The sequence below is a fragment of the Daucus carota genome, chromosome 4 (assembly GCF_001625215.2).
Source record: "Daucus carota subsp. sativus chromosome 4, DH1 v3.0, whole genome shotgun sequence".
Taxonomy (NCBI): domain Eukaryota; kingdom Viridiplantae; phylum Streptophyta; class Magnoliopsida; order Apiales; family Apiaceae; genus Daucus; species Daucus carota.
In genome coordinates, this window is record NC_030384.2 from 37,759,419 (window position 1) to 37,784,296 (window position 24,878).

The 24,878-nt window shown below is 36.0% G+C and overlaps 5 protein-coding genes across 6 annotated transcripts; 2 read left to right on the forward strand and 3 right to left on the reverse strand.

Annotated features, from left to right (window-relative positions):
* The first annotated feature begins 276 nt into the window (after positions 1-276).
* LOC108216915 (chaperone protein dnaJ 10) lies at positions 277-3,859 on the forward strand. The gene is made up of 10 exons (XM_017389778.2): positions 277-563; positions 1,079-1,138; positions 1,239-1,321; positions 1,566-1,719; positions 2,191-2,320; positions 2,610-2,768; positions 2,885-3,063; positions 3,240-3,320; positions 3,409-3,531; positions 3,606-3,859. The coding sequence occupies exons 1-10, from the start codon at positions 477-479 to the stop codon at positions 3,684-3,686; spliced, it is 1,137 nt and encodes a 378-aa protein (XP_017245267.1). The 5' UTR covers positions 277-476; the 3' UTR covers positions 3,687-3,859.
* Positions 3,860-4,448: 589 nt separating this feature from the next.
* Positions 4,449-6,093, forward strand: LOC108216602 (magnesium dechelatase SGRL, chloroplastic-like). 2 transcript variants are annotated; one of them, XM_017389407.2, is made up of 5 exons: positions 4,449-4,883; positions 4,999-5,175; positions 5,250-5,408; positions 5,533-5,679; positions 5,754-6,093. In XM_017389407.2, exons 1-5 carry the CDS (start codon positions 4,737-4,739, stop codon positions 5,871-5,873), a joined length of 750 nt encoding a protein of 249 aa, XP_017244896.1. In that variant the 5' UTR covers positions 4,449-4,736; the 3' UTR covers positions 5,874-6,093. The 2 variants fall into 2 exon arrangements, with proteins under 2 accessions (XP_017244896.1, XP_063947380.1); XM_064091310.1 differs by having other exon boundaries at positions 4,486-4,883; positions 5,737-5,869.
* Positions 6,094-6,619: 526 nt separating this feature from the next.
* On the reverse strand, positions 6,620-13,365 carry LOC108218996 (TOM1-like protein 4). The gene is made up of 10 exons (XM_017392216.2): positions 13,115-13,365; positions 12,508-12,649; positions 10,998-11,076; positions 9,926-10,024; positions 9,722-9,835; positions 9,048-9,211; positions 8,000-8,081; positions 7,827-7,912; positions 7,555-7,746; positions 6,620-7,438 (listed from the first exon to the last, which is right to left on the reverse strand). The coding sequence occupies exons 2-10, from the start codon at positions 12,642-12,644 to the stop codon at positions 6,790-6,792; spliced, it is 1,602 nt and encodes a 533-aa protein (XP_017247705.1). The 5' UTR covers positions 12,645-12,649; positions 13,115-13,365; the 3' UTR covers positions 6,620-6,789.
* Positions 13,366-15,206: 1,841 nt separating this feature from the next.
* Positions 15,207-17,713, reverse strand: LOC108215691 (serine/threonine-protein kinase-like protein CCR4). The gene has a single exon (XM_017388236.2). The coding sequence runs from the start codon at positions 17,658-17,660 to the stop codon at positions 15,345-15,347; it is 2,316 nt and encodes a 771-aa protein (XP_017243725.1). The 5' UTR covers positions 17,661-17,713; the 3' UTR covers positions 15,207-15,344.
* A 1,611-nt stretch (positions 17,714-19,324) lies between these two features.
* LOC108218391 (receptor protein-tyrosine kinase CEPR2) lies at positions 19,325-24,139 on the reverse strand. Its single transcript, XM_017391304.2, has 3 exons — positions 23,690-24,139; positions 20,465-23,134; positions 19,325-19,894 (listed from the first exon to the last, which is right to left on the reverse strand). The coding sequence occupies exons 2-3, from the start codon at positions 23,028-23,030 to the stop codon at positions 19,539-19,541; spliced, it is 2,922 nt and encodes a 973-aa protein (XP_017246793.1). The 5' UTR covers positions 23,031-23,134; positions 23,690-24,139; the 3' UTR covers positions 19,325-19,538.
* Between the last annotated feature and the right edge of the window lie 739 nt (positions 24,140-24,878).

The window sequence follows — 24,878 nt, forward strand, 5'->3', positions numbered from 1 at the left end:
AGAAAGACATAATACTATAATTCAAAGTTTATTTTGTGAAAACGTAACTTATCGAAATTTATTAAATTGATACATGGATGGCAAATAGGCAACACCATCCATAATATATGCAAGTGTCATGGCCCATCCATTAGCCTAATGGGCTACAACCCTACTCACAGGAATCAGGGCCTGCCATTTTCCAGGACCAGGCCCACAGACAGCACAAAAAGGCAGTGTTCTTGCAAAGTGACAGTTAAAAAACTGTTTCCTCCCGCGGAAAAGTTAAATAAAAAGCATGTTCACAATATTTATTATCTCCTTCAGAACCTGGAAAGCTAGGTTCATCTCGTGGGTTTTAATCACTTCGCTCTCTTTAACTTTTCATATTTTTTTTCAAGTTTCTTTTTCTACTTCTTTCTCTCTGTCTTTTGCTGTATATCACACTGTGTGTTCATCAACCATCCGGAGAGAAGCTTCGAGATTTTGGAGGTACAATGGTGAAGGAAACGGAATACTATGATGTTCTTGGTGTTATTCCGGCTGCTTCGGAGGAGGAGATTAGGAAAGCTTATTATCTCAAGGTCTTGAATTTTTATATATTTTTGGTTCATGTTTTTATATCATGCATGTTGTTTGATTGAGTTGCGGCTTTGATTATTAAATTCTGGTATTTGTTATATTAGAGAGAAATTAAATTATTGAGACTCGGGTTGGTTTGTCAATTGTCAGTTTCCGTTGAGTAAATTACTGTCTTCCTAAAATCTCAAGATGTTAGGATAATGTATTAACAGATGTCACATGACGATGTAACTGATGATTATGTGAGACTATATACATCAAGTGTTGATCTGTCAATCTCATGAGCTTTGAGGCAGTAGTAATGTCTTCCAAGCATCTTTATTATAAAGATTTTCCTGGATTTAATAAAATTTGTTAGTTAAAAAATATGTAAATTAAAAAGATTAAAAAAAATGAAAATACAATTTAATCTAGGGTGGCGCTCATACTTTTGTCATCTAGGTAGATTCATATGGATACAAGAATTTTTTGTATCATTATTTTTTTAAGAGTTGTATAATTACATTTACTGTTGCAGGCAAGACAGGTTCATCCTGATAAAAATCCAAATGACCCTAGGGCAGCTGAGAGATTTCAGGCAAGTTCATTTCTTCCTTGGACAAATAGTTGATAGCAAAAGTAGATTACTATGAGTTGATGTGATTTGGGTTTTTAAGAGGCAACTCAGACGTCTGCAGGTACTAGGTGAAGCTTATCAGGTTTTGAGTGATCCAGTGCAAAGGGATGCATATGACCGCAATGGAAAGTATTGCATATCTAAGTAAGCATCTTCTTTATATGCTCATGTTTGACAATGTGAGGTATAATAAGGCAATTGATTAGGAAATCAGTTTGCTAATAACTAGCAAATGTGATTTCCAAGCACGCTTCACATACATTTGGTCACAATATGGAAACATTTGTGCTAGTGAACATATTCTACAGTCATACTCTTATGTGATGACTTTGGATCAAAATTTTCTTTAGTGTATTCAATGTGTCTGATAAGATTAGTTACATCTCAGGGACACCATGCTTGATCCCACTGCTGTCTTTGCTCTTCTGTTTGGAAGTGAGCTTTTCGAAGACTATATTGGACATCTGGCTGTAGCATCAATGGCATCCTCTGAGTTAGCTAGTGAAAGTGACAATCCAGAAAGATTGAATGAGAAGTTAAAGGCAAGTATTTTTTGACTTAAAAAATTTAGCGATTTTATGATCAGACACTTTAATTAGCTATACGATTGTTGTACATACTCCCATAATCAGATGGCTACGTATACACAAACTCGTAGGTAAATCCATCAAGCTAAAAGATACTCAGGTTTACAGAAGGAAGGTTTTTTTCCTTCCCAAGCTATGAGGTTGATAGGCAGTATTGAAGCTTTTCTGAAAAGATAGCCAGAATTCTAAATGTCTCGTTATAGTCTGTATATCAAGTATAAATCAGCTCTGTGTGTTATAATGAGGACTCAGCTGCCATAATATCATGTATGAGTCCAACTGGTCTAGTCCTGTTCTGGTTCCAGATAGACATTGAAACTAATAAGCTTTATTAACAAGATTTATAATATATGAAGCATGCCAGCATAATCTAGCAACATTTAAAAATCGTATTAATGTCACACATTGCTATACCATCTACTGAAGGCGGTCCAGAAAGACAGGGAAGATAAACTTGCTGGGAAACTGAAAAACATTCTTCAACAATATGTTCGAGGTGACAGAGAAGGATTCCAGCACTTCGCTGAAACTGAAGCAGAACGATTGTCACATACAGGTAAACCAACTAGTTTCATTTTCATCACTTGTAAACTAGTATATGTTGCTACTCTTAATATACTTTTTATCCACCAAAATTCAATGTGCCCAAATCAATTTAAGTCTTCAGAAATTCTCAACTATCTCAGACTCAGTAGAGATATGTGAGCAAGTATATCAATCAGACATAAGATCTGATGTACTGAAGTGTAAAAGTATATGTAGCTCTCCAAAAAATGTATATGCATTAGATTAACCATGTTCACAAACTTTACTTATTCGATGAACCATCCAATGCTAAATTCCAGCTTTTGGGGTGAACATTTTACATACAATTGGCTACATATATGAGAGGCAGGCTGCACAAGAGCTTGGAAAGAAAGCTATTTATCTAGGGGTTCCATTTATGGCTGAGTGGGTACGAAATAAAGGGCACTTCTGGAAATCTCAAATTACTGCAGCAAGAGGTATTACAGTATCATATAAAAAAGTCATCCTTCAACTTCATCTGCTTTAAAATTGTCATTTGAAGGAAAATATTAGAACACCTGTGAAATGTGAATTTAATGAGGGCTTTTTTCAGGTGCATTTCAACTGCTGCAACTTCAGGAAGATATTCGTCGCCAGTTTAAGATGGACGGCAGTGGCCCTGAAAATGATCTGGAGTCACATCTACGATTAAACAAGGACACACTTATGAACTCCCTCTGGAAATTAAATGTGGTTGATATCGAAGTAACCCTTTTACACGTATGCCAAATGGTTAGAACTTTATCCCAAATTCTGTTTCAGTCACAATGAATGGGCACAATAACCTCTTTTTAATATCAAATAATATAAAACTACGATCCTTACTTGATGCGCTGGGTTGATCTATAAAATTGCAATCTGCATCAGCAGCAGCAACAAGTTCTTAATCTTTAAGTGGTCATTTTCAGGTTATACTAGAAACTGGTGTTAAGAAGGAAGAACTGAAATTGCGCGCTTCTGCCCTTAAATTACTGGGGAAAATTTTTCAGGTTATAGATAATTACGGGTTTTTTAAGTAAATAAGTCATCAAAATATTTTCTTTTTATTTCCCAACTGAATTTAGGTTTGTGTTACAGAGGGACAAGTATGCTCAAACTAGTGGGACTTCAAAGAAGAAAGTAGCTGAAACCAGTTCAGACAGTAGTGATGACGAGGATACACCAAGAGCACTCAATTATCGAGCTCCTCTAGTAACACAGGTATACTTTTTGGTTCTTGATGCGCCTGTAAATACTAAGAATGGATGTAATGACTTGGATTTTCCATCTCCCAGGGCATTGGGAGACTCTTTAGGTGTCTGTGCAATCCGGCTTTTGATGTGGATGATGAAGAGATTGTGTATAGAAGCAAATGATAAATGTTGACGCGTAACACCTGCACAAATGATTCTAATGCATGTCCCATAGAAACAGAAAGGCACAAGGCTTTGACAAATGAACTGTATCTTTGTGTATTTTGCACAGAATGTATCACCAATATTTTTTTTTAAATCAGATTGCACATTATATATATATACACCTCTTTCCTCCCAACCAACACATTGCAAATTTTTACTTATGCCAAAGTTTCATATACAGACTACAGTCATTAGTTGCAGCCTGCTGATACTGTGATACTCAGATGTCAGTGGTATACAAGGTTGAGGGCTGAAGTCTGGAAGTTATTCGTATAACCGCAAAATAGTTAGAGGAATTCCATCTAAACGAATGTAACCATTGCCTTAACCACTTGACTCTGAAACTAATATTATTAAGCATCTTTCTACAAGCTGCAAACTCTCTGAAATCCATGGTTCCGACCCTGACAGAAGGAATGTAGTATAAAATTAGTAAACGCTCATCGTTACAGGCAATTGCATCCATCAAGAGAGAGGTGTCAGGATATACTGATGTCGAATGGAGTTCATTTTGCACAACTTTTTACAATCATTGCACGTTCATTAATTCAATTTATTTGAGTATATAATAATTAATATGACAAATTTATTAAATTCTGTGGAAAGAAATGGCAAATATTTTTGTAAGTGGAAAAGAATGGAACATGTCACTTAGAAAAAAGGAAATAGAAAGTGTGGAGTGTGCATAATCTAGTAGGGTAAGCTCCAGAAGAATGAGTGGTAGTTGATGCATTTCAAGATATCCCTAGCTCCTTGCAATATCTCTACACCAACATCTCAAAAACAGAACATGAAAATACTTGCAAATAAAATATTTTTAAAATTTGGAACCCTCAGAAGTTTGCTCACACTGCATCCACACAAACCCACATTCTCTCTTTAAAAATTGTGTCACATAGTAATACACAGAAGATAGACAAGGGAAGTGAAAAACCTGATAATGGTGGGAGGTTGGTGTTTGAAGAAAAGAAGCTAGAGGGCTCTGGGGAGGATGAGTTTGCTGCTCTTATGCAGTCTTGTATGGCTAGTCATTGTCTTCATTTTGCTTCGTCTGCGCATAATTATAACAGTACCTTCAAGTCTTGTTGTTCTTCACCCCCCTCAGCAGTCACGTTTTCCGACAGAGGATCCTCTTACAATCCCCTTGTTTTCCAGGTACTTAAAACTCCATCATGTTCCACTATACAAATTTCTTAGCTATAGGAACAAATTATTGATTCAGACTTCCGGTTTTCATTATAATGTATATTTGGCGTGTGGCTATTGTTAGGCTGTCAGACTTTTGGGCCCTCCTGCGCGATTTGAAGCATCAAAACTGAAGGTTGAATTTAAAGGCGAAGAGCCTCATCGATACACCAGAATTGTGCCAAGAAGCTACACACTCTCACATTGTGACTTTACTGCTAACCTCACATTAACCATTTCAAGACTCGTCCACCTTGATCAGGTAACTTACATCTCTACACATAATATTTCTTGGTTCTGTTTTATTTAATTACAATTGAAGTGTTTGAATGGCAGTTGAAAGGATGGTATAATAAGGATGATGTGGTTGCTCAGTGGACAGAAGTGAATGGGAATGTCTGTCTCGACGTGCACTGCTACGTGAGTGGACCAAATCAGTTACTAGACCTAGCCGCGGAGTTCAGATACCACATCTTCTCGAAGGAGTTGCCTCTGGTAAGCCTGATGTATAATCATCTAACAGATTGTCCGCGAATGCTGGATTTATAATAGAAAGGCTTATGACCTATTGTTTCGATACAGTTCTTGAAATCCAACTCTCTGTTACTTGCTATTCCAGGTTCTCATGGCCGTGCTGCATGGGGACTCAGCATTTTTCAGTGAGCATCAAGATTTAATGAACGCATCAGTTCGAGTTTACTTCCACTCTAGTTCTAAGAAGTATAACCGCGTCGAGAGCTGGGGGGCACTTAAAGATGCTGCACAGGTAAATCAAATTAGTATGCATCACAGACAGCATCAATCTAGTAAATTTGATCCAAAGACTTGTTGACGTTTCAGGAAAGACGAGGAGATCATCTGAAGCACAGCTTATTAGCCGCAAAAGAGGTTCCTCATCACCAGAAGAACTGTGGAACTCCGAAATCTCTGTTTCAGGCTCTGGTAGCTTTTCTACTATAACTTACATGTTAAATTGCAATTAACAAGAGTATATAATACTGGTGAGTCTAAGGTTAAAGCTTCAATCAGGCTTTTATAGAGTTGCATAATTGCATTCCATTTTTTTGGAGGATCTGAGTATCGACTTCCAGTGATGTGTAGCCAGCAATTCAGTTTCCAGGGTCGTTTTTTCTTTTGTATCTGGACTCATTCATTCAATGAAATACTTCACTTACAATTCTTTTGCATTGCCATCTTTAAGAACAAGAGAGAGAAAGAGCGTTTTGCCAGGCTACTCTAAAATGACGGAACTCACTGTCACAATTTTCAAAAAAAAATGTTCCAAATATCAATGTCAGAGAAAGTGAACACCAATGTCCGAGAAAATAATTCCGACCTAACATTTTACAATCCAAAACGTTAGATTATGCAATTTTTATCCTCTTTTGCTTTTCAATACTACTCAAGAGATTTATGAGATCCTAAACGTAGCTTTTCAATACTACTCAAGAGATTTATGAGATCCTAAACGCATTTTATGTAGCATATTACTACTAAAACACAACATCAACATTGTGCTACGCTTTTTTTAATGATTTTCAGACTTAAACAACACCTACTTAAACACAACATGATCTAGAATTTTATTCATAAATCAGAACACCTCATTATCTGGTATTTTGTACTATTTCTTCAGACTTGACATTTTGGATATTGGTAGTGAAAATTATGACATATAAAGCCTTTACTCGGTACTCTACCCGAAATAAACAAGAAAAATATACATTCACACTCATAAATCTTTTATATGTCCACTCATTCGCTTACTACAAACCAAGCAGTCGGATCCACAGGTCCATAATCATCAAAGTTTATTAAAGGAATCATCTCTTGATAAAATTATCCAATGAAACTAAGAATGCAGTTTAAACTACTTTTAAAAAGCTCTACTAGGTTTCGATGACGACGAAGACTTGGCTTTCGCAAAATCAACCAGATCTTTAAAAAGTGCATCTTCAGAATTATCTGGCTTCTTCGGGGTTGACGAATTCAGGGAGAGATTATTAGTTTTCCCGACTAAGCTATCATAGGAGGAACCTGAGCCACCGCCTGATGGAGCGCCTGCACTATGTTGTTTAAAGAACTGTGTTCTCTGACTATGCTTAGAAGGAGGGGGTGGGAGGTACACAGGAGTTTCCAAAGGAATTGAAGCCGACCGCTCAATAGGTTTGGTTGTTGCAGATTGTTCACCATATGTGGACCGATTCTCAGAGAATATTGAGGCAGTAGGGTTTATAAAATCATCATCGGAGGCAGTTGGGTTTATAAAATCGTCAGAAGGTGGAGAGAAGGACACTTTTGCTTTTGATGGGGCAGAAGATTTTGTGTTGTTTACATGAGTTGGTACTGGCACAGGGGTATATCCAGAGGCTCCTGAAGTCCTTTCAGAGCTGTAAACATCACCACTCAGATAATCAATTTGACCATAATCTGAGTTAACCGGCTTTTTAGACGGGTTTGCACTCGTTTCAATATGACCATTTGCTGGTTTTCGTCCTTGTCCTTGCAGAGTATCCCTTGATGACCTGCAAAATGCATGTTTGATTCAAAGATTAGATAATTAATTAAGAACCCAGACTATATATCTGTTAGAAGATAGATAGAACAAAAAAATGGTAAGAAAGTGGTATTTCAAAACTACCTGAGAGCTAGCTGAGAAAAATCATCTTCAGGCTCCTCATCCTCGTGAGTCACATTGACTAAAGGGACAACTGAAGTTTGTGTTTGTCCTACTCTTGGAGCAGCTGTTCCTTTTGCAATGTCATCGTGGCGGCTAAGAACACGCTGAAGTGTATCATTTAATGTCAAACCCTTCATGAGGAGCTCTTCATCTCTGAAAACCAATAAACAATCTGTGAGCATATATATCAAATTAACAAATGTCACAAGTGAATGTATTAACTTTCTACTCACGATGTATTGTTCACAAGAACCATGACACGCTTTTGGTAGGAACGACACTGCTCAACCAAGTCAACAATCACTTCTTCTTTGATACCCTGCCACGAAGAACACAAACAGATTGCAGTCTAGTATGACAACTAACAACTCATCAGATCGTAACCAAACTTCATCATAAATTATACCTCGCGATTTTGAGGATCCAACGCACTAAGCATTTCCATCAACACATCTGCTAGTCCTTCAGCAGTGTGAATCTCAGTCAAGCTGCATTAATTGGACAAATACATTTATGTTGGTCTAAGGTGCTTAAGGACCAATAGCGGAGAAGATTAGATTTAAAGAAGAAAGAGAAGGAAGATTAGGTGTTGCAGCCCAATTCGACTAGCTGAGAAAATTAGCAGCAGAACTTTTACATACAGCAATAAAGGCAAATGTGACCACATGATCTGTATATAAAAGTCTAAGAGCAATAAGTACGTAGTTCTCTCTAATCTAACAACAAAAAATCTATAAATTTTTCCCTATACTTGGTGAGACTGATATAGAATAAATAAATTATTATTTCTACCCAAAAAATCAAATGGAGTACAACTTTAGTTATCAGAAAAAGTGTAAAAAATGATGTTCATTGCTGCCTAGTGCCACTCTTAACAGGTGTAAACAGGTCAAAGACACACCCAAATGGGAATAGGTGATGATGCATACAAGAAAACACAAGAAATATGTACATTGGTGTTCAAGAGTAAGAATATAGAGTGATGTTTGGTTTATTAATTTTCCTGATGTGCTCACCCATAAGAATAATGATTATCCCACCTCCGCAACTAATAAATACAGTACTCACAGCAGCAAATGTTGAGATTTTATTAAAATGTTGAAATATGTAACTAGCATAAAGGTTTGTGTTGGTCAGTTCTTAAAAAATGTCATAGTTCATTTTTTTTATTTATCAAGTATATCTTTGTTCTACCTAGGTTTATTGTAAGGATAATACGAGAACCATGCTCTACTAAACAAAACATAAGATATGATGAATATTTAGAGTACATCAAATAAAATGATCGAGGCCCATACAAAGTCAATGTATATCATGTTACTGCTCATAAAACTATATTTACACTGGGGTAACATAAAACAACACAGACCGCCAGACCGGTAATATCCAAAAAGTAGACTTCACATTGTGCAACTGATTGAATAACAACAATGGATGAATGCCTATAATCTTACCTCAGTCCAGGAGCCTCAGACTGGAGAGATGCCTGAATAGCAGCTTCCTCGTATGTCGAAGCAGGGTGAGCAATTGGTGGTGGGTGCATTAACGGCTGGGTCTGTGGTGGTGTAAACAATGGTACACTGTTCTCCTCACGGGGTGGGAATTCTACGCCAATAGACTGAATAAATTAAGGTGTATCAGTTAATTGAGGATGGATATCGATATTGATGTCTAAATTAAACAAATTATTGTATGAACTAAATTGCATTATATTTTTTACCATATTACATCGATGGAGCTATGATTGTTGTATGAATAATATGATCAATCAAAAGTATACTTGTGAATGAGAGATTCACCAAAATATACTGTTTTGATTGTATATATGTAAAACCTGATCACTGATTACCATGCCAGAAGCAAATACTAGCTTAAGAACTCATTTAAAGAAAATGAAATTGTGCTAGCTTAAGAGCTCATTTAAAGATAATGTCATACAAGAGCAATTTCATAGGTACAAAAAAATATAGATTGTATTAGCCCCCCTTCAAAATAGATCTGCTCACTAAATCATTCTCAAGCTAGGCCAACCAATATTTGTTCGAGCAACTCAGTTTATACCTATTAATCACAAATGGTCCTGGATGAATAATTTATTTGCTAGCAGAGTAAATACACTGAAAACTACCTTCAATTCATTGTAAGCAGTATAATATTGGGGAAACCGTGCCCCTGATCCTCCCAGAGCTTCTTGCCAGGTATCTATTAAAATCAATATTTTCTCCCGCACATTTAAATCGGGCTGCAAAATCATTATACAGTATAAGAATGACAAGACATGAGTACCTTCCAGAAATTAAGAGTATATATCAAAGGAAGAAAGATAACTCACCTTCTTTTTTACAATTTTAACCATTTCGTGTAATATATCCCGCTCAACAATATATTGAAAGATATTTTCTCCACAATTTTTGCTAAGAGTCTCCAGTACCTGTTTTAAATGACCCAGTATAAGCCATGATGTCAACCAGTAGGAGGTCATTGCTAAAAAAGCTGAACATCAATGCAAACAAAATAGGAAGCTAAGAACTTTTCTTATCACTTCATTGTTTACTACAAATTATGGATGTACACCTAATATGGAAAGACTTGACTTATTGCAGTTTAAAAAACACAGTCAAATTTGAGAGTACAATGACTTGACCTACTTGACTTTTAAGTCCTTCAGGTGCATGGGGTCGGATACCAACTGTTTTTAACTAGATGTATATAGAAGGTAGCTAACCTAAATGATAATTCTACGAGCTAACATGTTGGGAACTGCATACGGGTCCAGCTGAATATCTTTAAAAGTTCATCTGAACCAACACTGACCAAACACATTACAGCACAAGAAAGAAGTAATTTTTTGGTCTTCTCTGCCCTAATACTGTGGTTCTGATTTGATCCATTTACTAGGATTTAACATTTCCCTGCCCCGATTAGGCACTAAAAAGAGAAGTTAGTGTGTTTTAACTACCGTGTCGGTCAAAGAAGTCAGAATAGAGAGGGAAGAGAAAGAGAAGCTTAATTATTATTATGCCATCTGTGATATAAAGATTTTGGTATATGTTGGGAGGATACATGGTTGTATAAATAATGAGCTAATACAACCAAGGTAACACTCAAGTTACTGCACAAAACTAATAATTCTTTTAGTGTTTCTGTCAAAAGCTCGGGACAGGAAGCAGAAAAGCACTGCATACATCCTTTTTTAATGAGGTAATGGTTAGTCATAGGACTTCGGAGACCTAAATGTTTCCAAGCAAATATATGATTAACTTTATAGGAAAAGTTCATGATATCTATAGTTCAGCGCATATATAAATGACGTCTCTAGGCCCATAACATTCATCAGTAGAACTATCACAAGCGAAAACATGTAAAACCAAAAGGGAAGAGTGAGAAAATGTGCAATTACTGACAAAGAGAGTAAGCAGCTGAATTTTTGGATTTTTACTCCCGAGACGCTTCTTCAGTATCTTCAAAGCATCCTTCGTTTGCCTGAAAGTTTGATGAAAACCAAGATCTCAGCATATTTTTTTTCTTATAAAAACATACAGGTTGAAACAAGAAAACGGGTACTTGACCACCATATTTAGAAGTTAAACTAATCCATAGCATACCAAACACAACCAAGGTTTCCGTGTAAAGTTATACAGTGAAACAAAACATATCAAATTTTCAGCCAAAAGAATAAATGTAAAACATATATAACAAATATTATTCCCTTCAAATAAAACTCTTTTTTATTCTAACCCCTATCTGATAAGAAAGTAATAAGAAATTCTTGGCCCCTTTTCATGACTTACAGATGATATAGCCAAACATAGCTTTCTAGAATCCAGTTTAGTCTTTATGGGTCGATCTCTATTTCTTCATTGTTCTCTACCCCTATAAATTCACATATTAGATCATTTATCTCGCCCTTTAAAAACACAAAGGGGGCTGCTTTCTCATTTAGCGAAGAGTAAGAAAGTTAAGAAGTCACTATACTACAATTTTTACCTATCTTATCTACAAGTTGCATTATATTTTACTTCTTAACTACTTCGAGAACATTGTAGGAATATTATAAATACACTACTAAAGTAACAGATCTGGCATTTATTTAGCAACATCCCACACAGGAATGATGGCCTATAATATAGTACAGAGAAATTTTTAGTTCAACAGAGGACACCTAAATCACTCTCTGACCTATTCTTTTCTAGATGTTGCTGATGTAAAATTGTAAAACAGCACAACATCTTTACAACTCAATTTGGAACTTGGCATACAAACTCAAAATTCTATTAACTAATCTGTTGTCCTGAACTATATAAGCCATCAAGAAATCAACAACATATTATATGATATACTTGAAAATAATGATATCTTTGTTTTCCAATTTACCCCCACAGTATCTTTACATGTGGAAGTTAAAACATAGCAAAGCACCTATATAAAATTATTTCCCGAAGGTTACTCTCACGGTATTTGAGAAATCCGAAGGTTATCCTAAGTCTCTATGGCATTTCGTTCCTGAAGGTTCACAAAACTATATATATTTTGTTGTATTTCGTAACCCGTTTCATAGGAAGTGGAAATTGGATTATTTCCTGTAATTTGAGGCAAATTCAAACACCCTCTATATGTACCAACAAACTATGTGAGCTAATCACAAGAAACCGTGGACTCCTGTTGATTGAAAGCAACAAGAGTACAAGCACCAGAAAAGTAGGTAACTCTAATCTAGCATTACTAGGAACTTGACCCAAAAGAAAAGTAAATCAAATATTTCAACTCACGAGAAAAATACATATTCTATTTGATATTACAGATTAGCATTTCAAATAAATATCATTCAAATGATCAATAACTTGGCAATGTGCAAAGCAAGACATCAGGACAAAAATAAACAGTGTCAGCTATCAAAGACAAAATGTGGCATACCCTGGATTCGTGTTAATGAGATCGCATAGCTCGATATTAATAGCCCAGTCTGGACCCGTCAGCGCATCACTGGTTGCTCTTTCAGCACATGCCGCCACATTATTAACTATTTTAATACTATGTATTCCCGAAATCATTTTTCCTAAAACCAGAAACCCAAAAATCAATACAAAAATCAAAGCACATCATGTTAAGAATCTCGAAGAACAAGAAGATCCAATAAAATTCAGGTTTAGGATACAAAACAAAAGAACAATCATCTACAAAACCAAAAAGAAAACCCCCTGTCATACTTAGTAAAGTCAAGTCAACAAAACTATAAGAGCTTCAAAAACCAAACTTTCTCAACTTAATCAAATTCAAACCATACAATCACAAACAGTGATCAATGAAATCAAACACTAGCCCATCAAAATCACACCTTTAAAATCAACAAATACAACAAAATCAAGAACTTCAAAGCACAAATCATGATCATCCACTACAAATTTACACAAATAGACTAGAAGGGCTAAACAAGCCATCAACAATAATGGATCAAAGAAACATACAGAATCAAATCAATAAAAAGTAAGAAGAAAAAGTCAAATATATGAGATGGGGTTACCTTAAAATGAAATAGCTGAGATAATGATCAAGAAATGTAGATGGCTTGATAGGTAGAGATGAGATTTATTGTATAAAGGGGTTTACAAAAGTAAAGAGAGTTTTATTTATTGAGAATTATAGGAAGAAATAGCATAGTAATTTCGAGAGATATACATACAATACAAGCGTGTATGTGCGTGTTTCTTGTTTTGACTTTTCTAACAAGTAGGAGTACTAGAATCTATCCGTAGTAGTAGATGATAACTGAGATGGGTGTGACGTTTCTTTAATTTCTTGTGTTTATTTTACATTTGGAACAAAACAATTATGTATGTGGAGGGACGGTGCCTTAATATATTAAATTAAATATATGCATATTTTATTTTCATTTATGCTACTCCGTCCATCCAATTATTGGATATGAGATTTTATTCACATGACATGATAATAAAAAAATGTGATGATATAGTATATTCTATAAAAATTGGTTATTTTTATTAATATTTTTATTATAAATAAGAATATATCATCTCTTATTTGAGAATTATTTCGGATACTAATTTAAACTATATTTATGAATATACAATTGTAATAATTCCGTTAAAAATCTATTGTAAATTTATAAAAGACATTATAAAGAACGAGAAAAATAAATTAATGAAATAAGAGACGAAACAAATTCTTATAACTAACTTGTATATATCATATATCATATATAATGATTATAATGTGGATAACTGGATCATGTTCAAGAGAAGAGAGAACCTATACAACCTTTACCTTATTTCTACTATTAGTTAGGGTTCTGCAGCGGAACTTCACATGCAAAAAATTGTCAATAAATTATTTTTAAACACACCCAACGATGAATAAACATGAAAAAACATGTATTTAGATTTAGATCCTAAAAATCTATTTAAAATTTAGGGTTTCGCAGCAGAACCTATGGTTCTATTATTTTAAAGACTGATTCTCTCTTCAGAGCCACCCCTCAAATTAAATATGAATATACAAAAAATACTCGTATGGATATAGAAAAACAAGGAAACAACTCATGCAAGCAACATGCACTCTTTTCATGCTTGTTTTTCTCCTCTCTTCCCAACCTCCCATAGCCACTGTATACTGTAACACAATCCCAGGAGATCAAGATATTAAAATATTTTAATTATATACAGACATATAAATTTTGGAATAATTAACTGTTTTGTCTACTACTACTAAAAGTCGGCTAGCATTAGCTAATTAAATCAATCAAGTTGCTGTTCTTTCTCAATATAATCAATTATGATAATGATGTATTTTTCTTAAGCAAATCCAACCAAGTTGATTTTTCTTAATATTATAATTATCTGAATTAAAATTATTTCAGCACCTCCTCCCTGCTGGGGTTCATCCACACAATTTACACTTGCCTCTGCTAGTCTGGTTCTTCACTCCTTTACTCAGGTCCCTTGAAAACCCAAAATGACCAATAAAATTTGGTGATGAATATGTTTCATCACCTGATGACCAAGTTGAACCTTAAGGTTCCATTATTTTGGTATGAAAGTCACCAGAATAGGAATAGTATTACAGCAAGTTGGAATAATTCAAAGTCTACATATTTTGGTTGCATCTACTTTTAACTGAATGTATTGACCCAGCACTACAATGACTGATAATAACCACACACCAGTCAACCTCCAAATTACATAGTCAACCCCGTTTGTTCAATAACCTAACCACTATTATAACTCTGCTGTAATCCATTTTTTACTCTCAAATATATATACTATCATATTTCACTTGACTTTGGAGGGGTGGAGAGGAAATCAAAGATGCAATATTAATTTTCTTGCCCCAACAAGTACTCCTGGAACTTTTCTTTTGATAATCCAGTCTAGACTAGCTTCTGTACATCTCACTAAGTTGGAAAACTGCTAGCACACTCGTATCCGTCAACTCTCCCAACTTGGAGGCTCACAGGAATGGAATATAAGCTATTACTGTGGCAGGGGCTATGACAATATGCACATTTGATTTACTATATGATTAAAAACACTAAATCACTCCTCGTCTCGTCTTTTATAAGATTTGAACTCTCGACCTTCGATAATTGGTAATTGTGATACACCGTCAGCAAATTTTTCGTAATGTGGTAATATTTTTTTTCACTTTGGTCATCAAAAATGTTTGCACAAACTGGCTATACAACAATTTCTAAAGCTAAATTAAACAATATGAATTGAGAGATGCATATCTACAATTTACGATGAAGAATTGGTGGAAGAATGAGATAATGCTGGTGCTGCAAAACAAGCTAGCAATGCTCTTTCTAAGCTATTTACAATGTCGGACATTGTTGGTCGATCTTGGCTGCCGAGCATTACACAATCAGTAGCAAGGTACCCAATGTACGCGATGGCTTCTATCTCCAGTGGCGTCGGAGGGGGCAGTTTGGGGTCTAATACGTGATGAATGTTGTCCTGGACTATATATGGAACCATGTAGTCGACTACATTTCGTGGCATTCTCTCCTCATTCAAGTGAATTGCCTTGTAACCTGATAGGAGTTCCAATAACAGAACACCAAAGCTATAAACATCGCTCTTAGTTGTTAATTGTTGTAATCTGAAGTACTCGGGGTCTATGTAACCAACAGTGCCAGCAGCGTGTAATGAAAGGTGTGACATGTTTTCTTGAGGCCCCATTAAGGAGAGTCCAAAATCTGATACCTTGGCAGTCCATGTGGAATCGAGGAGTATGTTTGATGACTTGATATCGCGGTGAATGATTGGGGGGTCTGCGTACACGTGGAGGTATTGGATTCCCCTGGCTGCATCGAGGGCTACTTGAATACGGGTTGGCCAAGACATGGTAGCATTGGTTTGAGGATTGTGTAGATGATCATGGAGACTGCCATTGTTCATGTACTCGTAGATCAGTGCATACTCATTGCAATCTTCACAGAAGCCTAGTAAACGAACAAGGTTTTTGTGGTTGAGGCGTGACAGGCATTCGAGTTCGTTCACAAATGCATACTCATTCTCATCTTGACGCTTGGTAATATTGTAATTGACACCACCACGAGCACCATCCAATGACGGACATTTAGTTAATTGAGCTCGTTTGATAGCTACTTCCCGCCCATCTTGTAATGTAGCTCGGTAAACTGAGCCAAAGCTCCCACTCCCAATCTTGTGCTCGTCTGAGAAACTATTGGTGGCTCTAACTAGGACGGAGAAACTGAAATCTTCCAAGTTACCCCCATTCTCCATACTAAACATTTGACTCAGTCTCTTCTCTAGAACTGGGGCACGGGCAGCTTCTTTAGGACTCGTCAGTTGAGGAGGCATTTCAACATCATCCAGCGGTCCTGAATCATGAACTCGATGAGAACCCCTAGTTCCCTTTTTATAACGAAAACACAAGACAAACAAAAGTATAACCGATGAACAAGTCCCAACACAACCAACAACCAGCAATGCAACATTTTTTGTGGTCCAATTAACACCACCATGTTTGCTTTCTGGCTCCGGAACCCACACAGGAACCGGATTTTCAACCGTAGGCACAGGATCACATGGTTTACAAACCATTAATCCTTGCCCACAAAACCTCCCAGCCCCAGGGGAAGCACCACAAGGGCATTCCCTTCTACACACACCTGCCATCACATTCTCAAACACCAAACCATTAGCATCAAAAACCTCATCCCCCCAACAATACAAACCATAATCCTTTGTCCCAACGCCACAAAAAACACCTCCATTGGCCTCAATTGCCTCAAAACTAGTCCCCTCAAGACCCCAAGGCAAACGAAACCCACCCTCCCCCCAACAAACCACCCTCCCATCAACTCTAATCCCACAACTCCTCCCATCCCCCAAAGCCAACCCTTTAAACAAACCCTTAGGCGGATCACCCACCAAATTATCCCCCCAACACTTGATCCTCCCCCTCACAGAAATCGCGCAAAAATGCCCTAAACCAGCAGCCACACTACTGTAATTCCCCCTAAACACACCACCCCCAACCCCACTCAAATTCCCAAAACACTGAATTTGGCCTAATCCCACCAACCCACAAACGAAATCACCCCCAACAGCCAAACCCCCCGAAAATTTCGCACCAGGCCTTTTAAACTTCCTCCACTGCCAGCACTCTAAGCTTCTCCCACCCCCCAAAACCCCACAAATCCTCTCCCTCCCAGACGCCAAATCATCAACAACCGGGCCACTATAAATCCTCTTACTCACCACCACACCATCACCACCACCAAACCTCCAGCAAATTATATTAGACCTATCCTCATCAAGCCCACAAACATACCCATCACCCCCAACAACCCCAGAAAAAGAAACGCCCTCAAATTCACCTATCTCATCATACTTACGATCTTCAACTTGGTGCGCAAAAGTCTTGCAGCTGAGCTGATGGCGCTGTTGCATGACTGAGCAGATTACAATAGAGTTGTCATGAGGAGAGCGAGAGATGGAGAAGGTTGGGAGAGAGACGAGAGAGAGGGGGAGAAAGGAGAGAGAGAAGAGAAAAAAGAGAGCACAATGAGAGAGAGTAGTCATTGAGAGTTCATGGTGAGCTAGCTCAGGGGAGTATATACGTATAATGTGTTATTGTGTTGTGCGTGTATATATACGTGTGAAAAGGAGAGCATGAAAAAACAAGAATAATAAAATATGAGTTTGGGCTTGACAGAAGAAAGAGTAAGAGGCAGGAACGAGTCGCGGGAGCGTGTGGGTCAACCTTTTCAAATCACTTTCTTTCTTTTTTTGGCGTATTTTTTGCATTTTATTATTATTTTTGTTATAAATGAAACACTATAAATTATTGAGCCTGTTTGGTAAGATTTTTTCTTCAACGAACAAATTTATGAAATAATGTATGGTTTGAAAATAATTTTTTGATAAATGAGAATGATATATTCAGGGTCTAGAATGGTATTAGTATAAATTATAATGTATTTACTTCCATAATATTTCAAAATTATTATTATTATATATTTTAACGATTCATAAGTTGGTGATAATATAAGATTATTCAAATGGTCACTAATTTTAACTGCAATTCAAGTAATTACCAGAGAACACAACACTACTGACAATTTTGAAGTTAAGAGAGCAAAAGAAATGAGTTCAGTTAATACGCCACACACGGCACGGTTATGCATTTGTCATTTCGCATAAGCTTTTGGCGCCACTAGAAAATTTAATACTCCGTCGGTCCTTCCGTCCTATTTTAGTTGTCACATTTTGTATTGTGTCGGTCAAATTGACTAAAATTTGACTGAAATTTATTAATATTTTATCAATTGACAAAATAAAAAAAATATGTCACTAAAAACAACTTTTAATCTACTTTAAGATGTGATTTTCAGTTTTTTAAAATAATGAGTGAGTGACTTATAATCTTTGATCAAAATTTAGTCAATTTGACTAACAAAAATAGAAATGTGACAACTAGGACGGAGGGAGTAATACTATGTAACTCATTTTGTAGTTGCCAGATTACGACATTAGAGTTTATTTTTAACCAAACAGTGAATTTGATTTTCAGGGACACTATATATGTTCTAAGAAACATATTGCCAGAGAAAAGATGAAAAACTGCACTAAAATATTCGCTAATCATGATTATATTAGAATATTATGGACTGATCATAATTATAATTATATTAGAATGTTGCGGTACTCATTATTGAATTACTTCATACTATCTCGTTGTATTAGGATGTTGTTAGTTACGATTGTATTAGAATGTTAGTTACGATTGTACTGCAGTATTGCACCAATTGTATTAGAATGTTGTTTGTTGTAATTATACTAAGATATTGCGTTAATTATAATCAAATGTTGTTAGTTATGATTGTATTAGAATATTAAGACAGTAACAATTTTTTCTTTTATGACGGTAACAATTTTTTTTTCTACAGTACTGACATGAGCATCGAATGAAAACCAAACTGCATGGTCCGACTATACTAGGATGTGCTAGTCACAGGTGAGATGTCCTCAAACTACAAACTGATGACTATACTAGCATGTTGCAGTGGTCAGCTTGAATTGCACCCAAACTGGTAAGGGTATCTGGCACTAGCAAAAAGAAAATATGTTACAGAGAGGTAAACAGATGCTATTAACAAGTTTAAAAAGGCTTACTTTACAGTTTGAATATAGTTTAATTTAGATACATACTTAATGATAAATAATTTAGAATGGGGTTTGACACATGCTTAATGATACATATTATACAAGTTTAAAAAGGCTTAATTTACAATTTGATTATAAAACTTCACAACCATGATTTAAACAAACTCAGTTTATTCTAGTTGCCATCATAATGGTACTACAAATTACACACTATACTTGGCTTCTACTAGAACTATAGAAATGAGAGGATTTCAAGATCTTTATTCAGGAAGCATTTCCAGCATTAAACCAATACTATATGGAGTCTTTACGATTCATGTTGGTTTTTCCCACAGGCTTAGCATCGATAAGCATGTTGACCACCTCTCTCATATCGGGCCGCAACCTCGGGAGCTTTGTGGTGCAAAGTGTTGCAATCTTCAGGACCTTGATCATCCCATTTTGGAGAAAGTCTGATGCCAGCTTGTGATCAAGAACTTCGAAAACATGTTCGGAATTGTCAAGGTGAGTTGAAACCCAAAACACTATATCTCTCCCCTCTCCGTATGTCCCCTCCTCTATTGCTCTTCTACCTGTCACAAGTTCTAGTAACACAACTCCGAAACTATAGACGTCACACTTTTCGGTGATCTTCAGAGTATATGCCAGCTCTACAAAAAATTCAGAATATAAAAAGAATCAGTTACTCATAATAGCACACTGGTCTTAAAGAGACCATTGTCCTTGCGTGTGCAGGTTTAATAAGCATCATGCTACACAGATAACCTATTTCAAAAGTAAAATGAAGGAGTAAATTTGAGATAAGAACGTATGACAACAAGTGGTAAAAGTTTCATATACGGAAAAACCAAGAGTTAGTGAAGGTATACTTGTAGTGTTTTATATGCATAGTTACACACTGTTAAGATATATAGTATATCATCCTATTAAGCATTTAAGCCTTTTTTCTAAAACATTGAGGTTTTATGAAAGCTTTTTGACATATACTGCCTTTATTTGATGCTGCTGCAAGATGAGCAGAAACACATAGTTGATGCAACACAAACATAACATACTGTTTATTTTCCTACTTTAATCTTTATATTTGATTAACAGTTTGATTTGTGTAATTACTATAGTGTGATAAAAATCAATTCCTGGACAATTAACAATTTCTATGCTTACAAGGTAAACAGAAAAGAACATGATATCTTTAATAGCATTATCTTTTTAAAACTTACCAGGAGCAATGTAACCATGTGTGCCTGCAAAACAGTTGGATTCTGAATCTGTAATAGAGTCTTCTACAACCTTTGCAACACCAAAATCTGCAATCTTTGGTTCATAATCCTCATCAAGTAAAATGTTGGTAGATTTAATATCTCTGTGGATAATTGGTGGTGAACAATCGTGATGCAGATAAGCCAACCCTCTTGCAACTCCTAATGCAATATTGTACCTCTGATTCCAATCCAATTCTGGTATTCCACCTTTAATAGTGCGGTGCAAAGCTTGAAACAGATTACCGTTCGCCATGAACTCGAACACAAGAAAATTTGAACCCCCTTTCATTAGATACGCATACAACTTCAATATATTTTTATGCCTTATCTTTCCAAGAATTCCCATTTCTGCTGTCAACACTTTCATTTTGCCTTCCCACAGTTGCTTCACAGCTACCGATCCTCCAACTTTCTTTGTATCAAGTCGATAAACTTTTCCTGTGCTCCCTGTGCCTATTAAATTATCTTCATCCAAATCACAGACATCCTCAGCATCAAATTCGACTTGATGGAAAGTCTCAATCATCCACTTGGAATCTGATACCTTCTTATCAAGGTTGTTTTCAATATAAGCTTCTTTGAGTTTGAAGTTACGATAACTCAATACCAACAGGCCACTTAGCATACAAATCAAAGCAAGTAGTATGATGACAAAGATCACACCTTTATTTTTGGAAATACTCCTATATTTCTTTTCACAGACATTTAAACCTTGGTTTGAGTGGCTCTTTAATTGCTCATTGATGCAAAGTTCCTTGTTTCCGATGAATGCCTGGTCTCCTCCCAATGTCAAAAGATCAGAGGGAAGTTTCCCAGATAGCTGGTTGTTAGACAAATCAATGGAGCTCAGCTTCAAATTTTGGAGACCTTCTGGAATGGAGCCGATTAGTTTATTTCTTGAAAGGTTCAGCGAGTTTAATGAGCTCATCCCGGTAAAAGAATCTGGAATACTGTTACTTAAAGAATTTGAAGCAAGATTTAACTCAACCAACCTAGAACATTTACTCAAAGCCGCCGGTATAGATCCAGTCAATGAATTTTGTTCCAGATGCAGATAAGATAATTGGTTCAGAGCGCCGATGGATGAAGGTATATCTCCAGAGAAGTCATTATAGCTCAAATGTAATTTTTGTAGCTGCACAAGTTTGCCAAGTTCATTGGGAAGATAACCTGAAAAGTTATTATTCATCAATTCTAATTCACTCAAACGGATTGAAGCCCCGATGCTTGGAGAGATTCCTCCACTAAAATTATTATCACTAAAATCTATTATTGTTGCGTAAGGCAATGCCCATAAACCATCAGGAATTTTCCCAGAAAGTTGGTTCTGGTTAATCCTCAACCTCACTAGGGATTTGCATTTAGCATAATCATCTGACAATTCCCCGTAGAAATTGTTGCCCAGAGCAAGCAAGTACCATAAATTCCCATTTGCACACAAGAACTTCGGGAATTTACCCGTGAATTTATTCTCAGAAATGTCTATACTATTTAAAGGTGAAAACTTCCCAAGGTTTTCTGGAAACTCCCCTGAAAATCCATTCTTGTATATGGATAAACCAACCAGATGGTGCATATCCCCAAATCCACGAGGAAATTCCCCTGAGAAGTTGTTCTTAAAGAGCTGAAAAACTGTTAAATTTTTCATATTTCCAATTTCTGGAGGCAACGTTCCATACATCTGATTTGTTGAAATATCAAACTCCTTCAAGAGGTTGAGGGTAGCAAACTCCGGTGGTATTTGACCAGTTAAATTGTTACTGAACAACTCAATCTTGTTGATGTTTCGTAGTTTCGAAATTTGTTTAGGAAAAATCCCCGTAAGCTTGTTTGTGGAAATGTCCAATGTTTCTAAAGCATGTAGATCAAAAATTGATTCAGGGATTTCACCTGTCAGATTAGATCCAGCAAGATACAACCAAGTCAAGTTTCTAAGATTTCCAATACTCTCAGGTATTTCACCCTCATCATAATCATTCATACCAAGTCCTAGAGAAACCAAACCAGTCAATTTTCCCACCCAAGTTGGAAACTTTCCAGCAAAGTAATTAGATGATAAATCCAAAATCTCCAACTTTACGAGCTTCGATAGATCAGGCAAGTCGCCATTCATATTATTGTCACTGACATTCAAAACTCTGAGATTGCTGCAATTCGCCAACTCTGGTGGAAGAACTCCTGATATTAAATTCGATGGTAGCACAAGAGAGCTTAAACTCTGGAGCACAGAAATCGACGGAGAAATCTGGCCCGACAAAGACTTATTGTCAAGCGAGATCTCGACGATTCTCCCCGATTTTTTGTCACAAGTAACTCCAAAGTATTGACAAGGAGGGTTTGAATCTTTCCATGAATCCAGGTAATGTAAAGGGTCATTGAGCTGTTTTTTGAATGCTAGTAGGGCTTGGCTTTCTAGTGACTGTGTCACATATGGTGTGAAAAGGTTGAAGAAAACAAATAAAGTAACTAAAATTTGGAGGGAAAAAGGAGTCATTTTTGAAAACATAGTGGATGGCAATGTCATTTCACAAGATAAAGTTAAGGAAATGCTTCTTTATTAGCTCCATTATTGCCATAATGTACCCCATGCCATTACAGGACAGCAAAACACAACATTCAATAAGTCACCTGCACAATCATGGGGTCTCCATCAAATCATATTTAATTACCAAGTAAAAATACAATTAGTAAAGGTAGGACATCAATTTGGTTTTAGTTGTGGATTTATACATCCACCTCAAAGAAAATTGAAGTGCCTTTTAATTTAACCATATGGTGACAAAGTTTCTTACAACAACACTATAATATCTACTAAACACATCAAAAGAGAGGATTCAACAGTTAAAAATAATCATTAAAACCCTAATCAAGATTGTGTGTATCTATAACTACAAACACGGCAGAAAGATAAAACAAAGATTCATAAACAAAACAAGTGCAAAAGAATCATACAGCCAAAAAAATCATTTTTACACATAATAACAGTGTTAATACAAGCTAAATCTTATCAAAACCACTAACTATTTTTTTTGTGTTTTCAGTTCCAGTTTCCTTAAATCTAAGAACCCACAAACCACTGTCAATTTTCATGCAAAATCACAAATCTTTGTGCACAAAAAAGAAAAATGAAAGTTACTGTATGAAACTACTCTACACAACATGATAACAAGCGCAGAAAATTACCAAGAAAGATATGCTTGTCTGCAACTGTAAAGCACACCACTCCACTTGTTCCTATGAAGAATCCCAGCAAACAGAGGTCAAGGAAAGCAAGGAAGCAAGAGGTGTAATAAAAACAAGCTAAAATCTGACAAGGGTATGTGCCAAATAAACTTTTGGTAAAGAAAAAAGAGAGAAATAAAAGAGAAGAGCAAAAGGGAAGTGTTTGGCAGGTAATGAAAAGGATAAAGAGAGATGAGAGAAGCAGAAAAACATGGGAAAAGAGGTGAAGAGTAGGGGGACAAGGAAGACAACAGAAGATTAAGACGTAAGTTGATGCATTGTTTTTAGTGGAGAGAGAGAGAGAGAGAGAGAGAGTAGTCCAAAAGGGTGATGAAGTAGTATTGATAATTGGCGGTGTTTTAATAGGAAGCAAGGTCACTCTAGTTAAGCTCTAGAACTTCATCTTTTATCCCAAACAAGAAAAATGAATTTACTTATCATGTGAAATAGATATGAATTGCATATTTGCCTAGTACTGTACATCATACTACAGCTACAAATGTTAGGACAGAAAACAAAGAGCATGGGAAATTGTGGATATATATGTAAGCATCTATTCTCACACCTACTTGAGTTATTCACCTTGGCCATCTCTTGCCTTCAACGTCCCTAGTGTAATTATTTCCCGAGAGATGTGTATTTCGTATAGGTTTCGTTATTTTTTTTCGATATTTCTGATTTTTAAAATTTCTGTAAAATTATTTTGTAACGTGAATATCTGTAATATTTCTTGAAATCTACCAAATTTTATTGATTCTGCGAATTGAGTATATAATTTATATATGAGTTAGAATCATTCATTCGCTAACTTTTGAAAATTTTAAAGCGATCATAAATGATATATGTGTGTGTGTGTCTGTGTATATTTGACTTGTTTAGTGTTTATTTTAGGAAAAAACCTCTTTTGCTATTTCACAAAATGATGCATTTTTCTAAATTACCGAACTTAAACATTTTGTAGTTAAAAATAGCTCGGAGAGCAAAAATCTCATACTCAACACGGTTTTCCCATTTTTGTATCACAAAGCAAAATGTAGATGACACTTTTCCAGAGTTGGCAAAAACAAACGCCAGATTTCACTAATTTAGGAGTATATACAACTGGTACGCTTCAGCACTAAAGGATTTAACATTTGAACGTATCACAAAG

Coding starts and splice junctions, on each gene's coding strand:
- LOC108216602 (XM_017389407.2), top strand. CDS start 4,737: ATGCAGTCTTGTATGGCTAGTCATTGTCTTCATTTTGCTTCGTCTGCG. Junction 5,176..5,249: donor GACTCGTCCACCTTGATCAG/GTAACTTACATC, acceptor TTTGAATGGCAG/TTGAAAGGATGGTATAATAA. Junction 5,409..5,532: donor TCTCGAAGGAGTTGCCTCTG/GTAAGCCTGATG, acceptor TTGCTATTCCAG/GTTCTCATGGCCGTGCTGCA.
- LOC108218996 (XM_017392216.2), bottom strand. CDS start 12,644: ATGATTTCGGGAATACATAGTATTAAAATAGTTAATAATGTGGCGGCA. Junction 9,212..9,721: donor CTGCTTACAATGAATTGAAG/GTAGTTTTCAGT, acceptor TAATTTATTCAG/TCTATTGGCGTAGAATTCCC. Junction 7,747..7,826: donor GTTCTTGTGAACAATACATC/GTGAGTAGAAAG, acceptor ATTGGTTTTCAG/AGATGAAGAGCTCCTCATGA.
- LOC108216915 (XM_017389778.2), top strand. CDS start 477: ATGGTGAAGGAAACGGAATACTATGATGTTCTTGGTGTTATTCCGGCT. Junction 1,139..1,238: donor GGGCAGCTGAGAGATTTCAG/GCAAGTTCATTT, acceptor AGACGTCTGCAG/GTACTAGGTGAAGCTTATCA. Junction 3,532..3,605: donor GAGCTCCTCTAGTAACACAG/GTATACTTTTTG, acceptor TCCATCTCCCAG/GGCATTGGGAGACTCTTTAG.
- LOC108218391 (XM_017391304.2), bottom strand. CDS start 23,030: ATGACATTGCCATCCACTATGTTTTCAAAAATGACTCCTTTTTCCCTC. Junction 19,895..20,464: donor ACATGGTTACATTGCTCCTG/GTAAGTTTTAAA, acceptor AATTTTTTGTAG/AGCTGGCATATACTCTGAAG.
- LOC108215691 (XM_017388236.2), bottom strand. CDS start 17,660: ATGACTACTCTCTCTCATTGTGCTCTCTTTTTTCTCTTCTCTCTCTCC.